This window comes from Loa loa (genome assembly GCF_000183805.2).
Source record: "Loa loa unplaced genomic scaffold supercont3.446, whole genome shotgun sequence".
NCBI lineage: Eukaryota > Metazoa > Nematoda > Chromadorea > Rhabditida > Onchocercidae > Loa > Loa loa.
In genome coordinates, this window is record NW_018108626.1 from 8,789 (window position 1) to 11,344 (window position 2,556).

The 2,556-nt window shown below is 22.2% G+C and overlaps 1 protein-coding gene across 1 annotated transcript in view; it reads right to left on the reverse strand.

The window, feature by feature from the left end:
* The window catches only part of LOAG_18691 (hypothetical protein), a gene marked incomplete at both ends in the record, with an annotated part of 6,630 nt that overhangs the window by 1,804 nt on the left and 2,270 nt on the right, over window positions 1-2,556 (reverse strand). The window contains 6 exons of the mRNA XM_020451354.1: window positions 169-309; window positions 876-974; window positions 1,319-1,447; window positions 1,623-1,745; window positions 1,848-1,951; window positions 2,234-2,397. Coding sequence (XP_020304868.1) covers window positions 169-309; window positions 876-974; window positions 1,319-1,447; window positions 1,623-1,745; window positions 1,848-1,951; window positions 2,234-2,397 — 760 coding nt within the window. The remainder of the gene's footprint in view (window positions 1-168; window positions 310-875; window positions 975-1,318; window positions 1,448-1,622; window positions 1,746-1,847; window positions 1,952-2,233; window positions 2,398-2,556) is intronic.

Consider the following 2,556-nt stretch of genomic DNA (forward strand, 5'->3'; position numbering starts at 1 on the left):
ACGTGATAGAATATTTCACATATTTAAAAATATAATGAATGAAAAAAATGCAAATGTTTAAAAATTGCGTAACTTTTTTAGTTTAGAAATAATAACTTAAAAAATAATTCTTTTTTTCGGAAATTTTTTCTTTAAAAAAAAAAGAAAGAAAGAAAGAAAGGAACATACAGTAAGTTTTAATACTTCCTCAGCATTTTGTTTTAAATGAATTTCATCTGTATAAGTTATTTCACGATGCTTTTCTGGTATTTCATTTTCTTCTATTTCGATCTTTTCTACATTTGATAGTATTGCTACTGGTACCGAAAACTAAAAAATTTTTTTTTTTCATTATTTTTGATTTTATTTTTTCTTTCTTATTTCTTTCATTCTTCCCGAGAAGGATTGAAATTTTATGGGGATAATTGCTTCATCGTGAAATTTAAATATTGTTAATGAAAATGATAATTGTAACGATAAGAAATTCAATATAGGCCAATATAGGTAAATCTATTGAAAAATAGACATTTAAATAATTGTATTAGTTCGCTTTAATGATAACTCTTTAAGATAATCGATTACTAAAATTGAAATTGCAAAATTAATGGAAAAAATTTGAAAAAATTTTGCAAAATTAACATTTTTAAATTATTACTTCGTCATTTAAATTTAGTTTTATATTAAAGAGAATGAAATTAGCATATTTGCATTAATGCATAAATTTCGAAATCTTACAACTATACTAATTATATTTCAAACCATTAAACCTATATACATTTACAAACAATTCGAATCATTTAATTTCATGAAATTATTACGTAAGAAAAAAAAGAACAGATTAATTAGACTAATTTAAGTAAAACTCTTTTTTTTCTCAAAAAATTTTTAAATTATACCGCGTCATCAAATATTTCGTCGCATATTTCGTCAATTTCAATATCATCGTCTTCGTGCATTGATGCAACTACTAGTGGTGGAATTGAAATTGATGAAATCTAGAAAAAAAAAAAAAAATTTCAAAATGCAAATTAGAAAATTAGAGTGTAAATTTTTAAAAAGGAACTTAAAAACATTTAAATTATAAAAAAAACACAAGAAACTAAATAATTTGAATAATCTGAATAATTTATTTGTTTATTTTTGGAAAAATATATAATGAAAGTATATAATTTTATTATCAACCTTTAGAATATTTTTTTATTTTTTATTTTTTATTTTTTGTAAATTTTATACATCGTGTATTGATATATTCCCTTTAACTTCCTTCTTTTTTTTTAAATCGTTTTCAAATTTTGATATAATTTTAAATTTTATTGAAATTCTATTATCGTATCCATACACTATCAATTGCAGATTCCAATGGTTCGGTAGAAATATTGTCAATGGTATACAAATCTTCTGATGTTTCATCATCTTCTGTATACTCATCATCATCTTCATCATTTGTGTACATTTCCTCTTCATCATACTGTAAGCGATACTGTAGAAATTGTATTCAACCAAAAACATATAATTATATTATACACTACAATTCTGTTTAAATTAATTTTCAAAAATTTTATTAAATTCTAGAATATTTTAGCAAAAAAAGGAAAAACTTTTAAAAAACTCGTAGAAAAGAGAATAATTTGAATTAATCAAACCTCCGAATCATCATAACATTCGCTGGAAGATTCCTCATCATCGTCACATTTTAATGCTGCTTTTTGGACAAGTTTAAGTGTACAACCAACATTAACACTATCCTGATACTGTATACCATCATACTGTAAATAATAAAATCTGAATTTTTTTTTACCCCACAAAAATTTTCATTTTTTTATTTTACTCTAAAATTTTACATTTAAATTATACATATGTTTACTTACGTCATCGGTTGGAGATGAAATAGGACTGAAATAAATTCCAATGCTTGATGATGATGGACAATATTCATCATTTTCCAAACAACTTCTATTTCTTGTATATTGTTCTAAAGTTTATAGGAAATACATTTAAATATTCTTAAACAATTAAAAATTTAAATTGAAATTTAAATCTAACTTTAACTAGTCTAATCAAAGTTATAAAATTGATGAAAAGCTAAAATAAATCAATTATTGAAATCAATTACTATTCATTTATTTATGCAAATATTTTCAAATTTTATATTTATTTTATTATTAATCAAATGCATGTCAAATTTTCCTTTCAAAAAAAATTTATTCCTTTCAATTTTTAAAATTTTTTCAAAATATTGTAAAAATTAATTAACCATCAGAATGAAAATCATCAATATCTTCATAATCTGATAATAATTCCACCGATTCTTCTTGTGTTGAATCCCAATCATCCATATCATCATAGCTAATTGATGCTGCAAATATTGGTGCTGGTATTGCCATAATTTCCGATACACGTCCTCGATTATCATTATTTCTGCAGAAAAAAAAGAAAAAAACTAATTAATTAATTAATTAAGAATACAAATTAGAAAGTTTGATACTTTTAGTGGTTTTTTTTCCCTTAAAAATTCTTTTCAACTTTTGTTCCATATATCAAATTAATAATATCTGCAAAAAAAAAAAAAAAATAAAT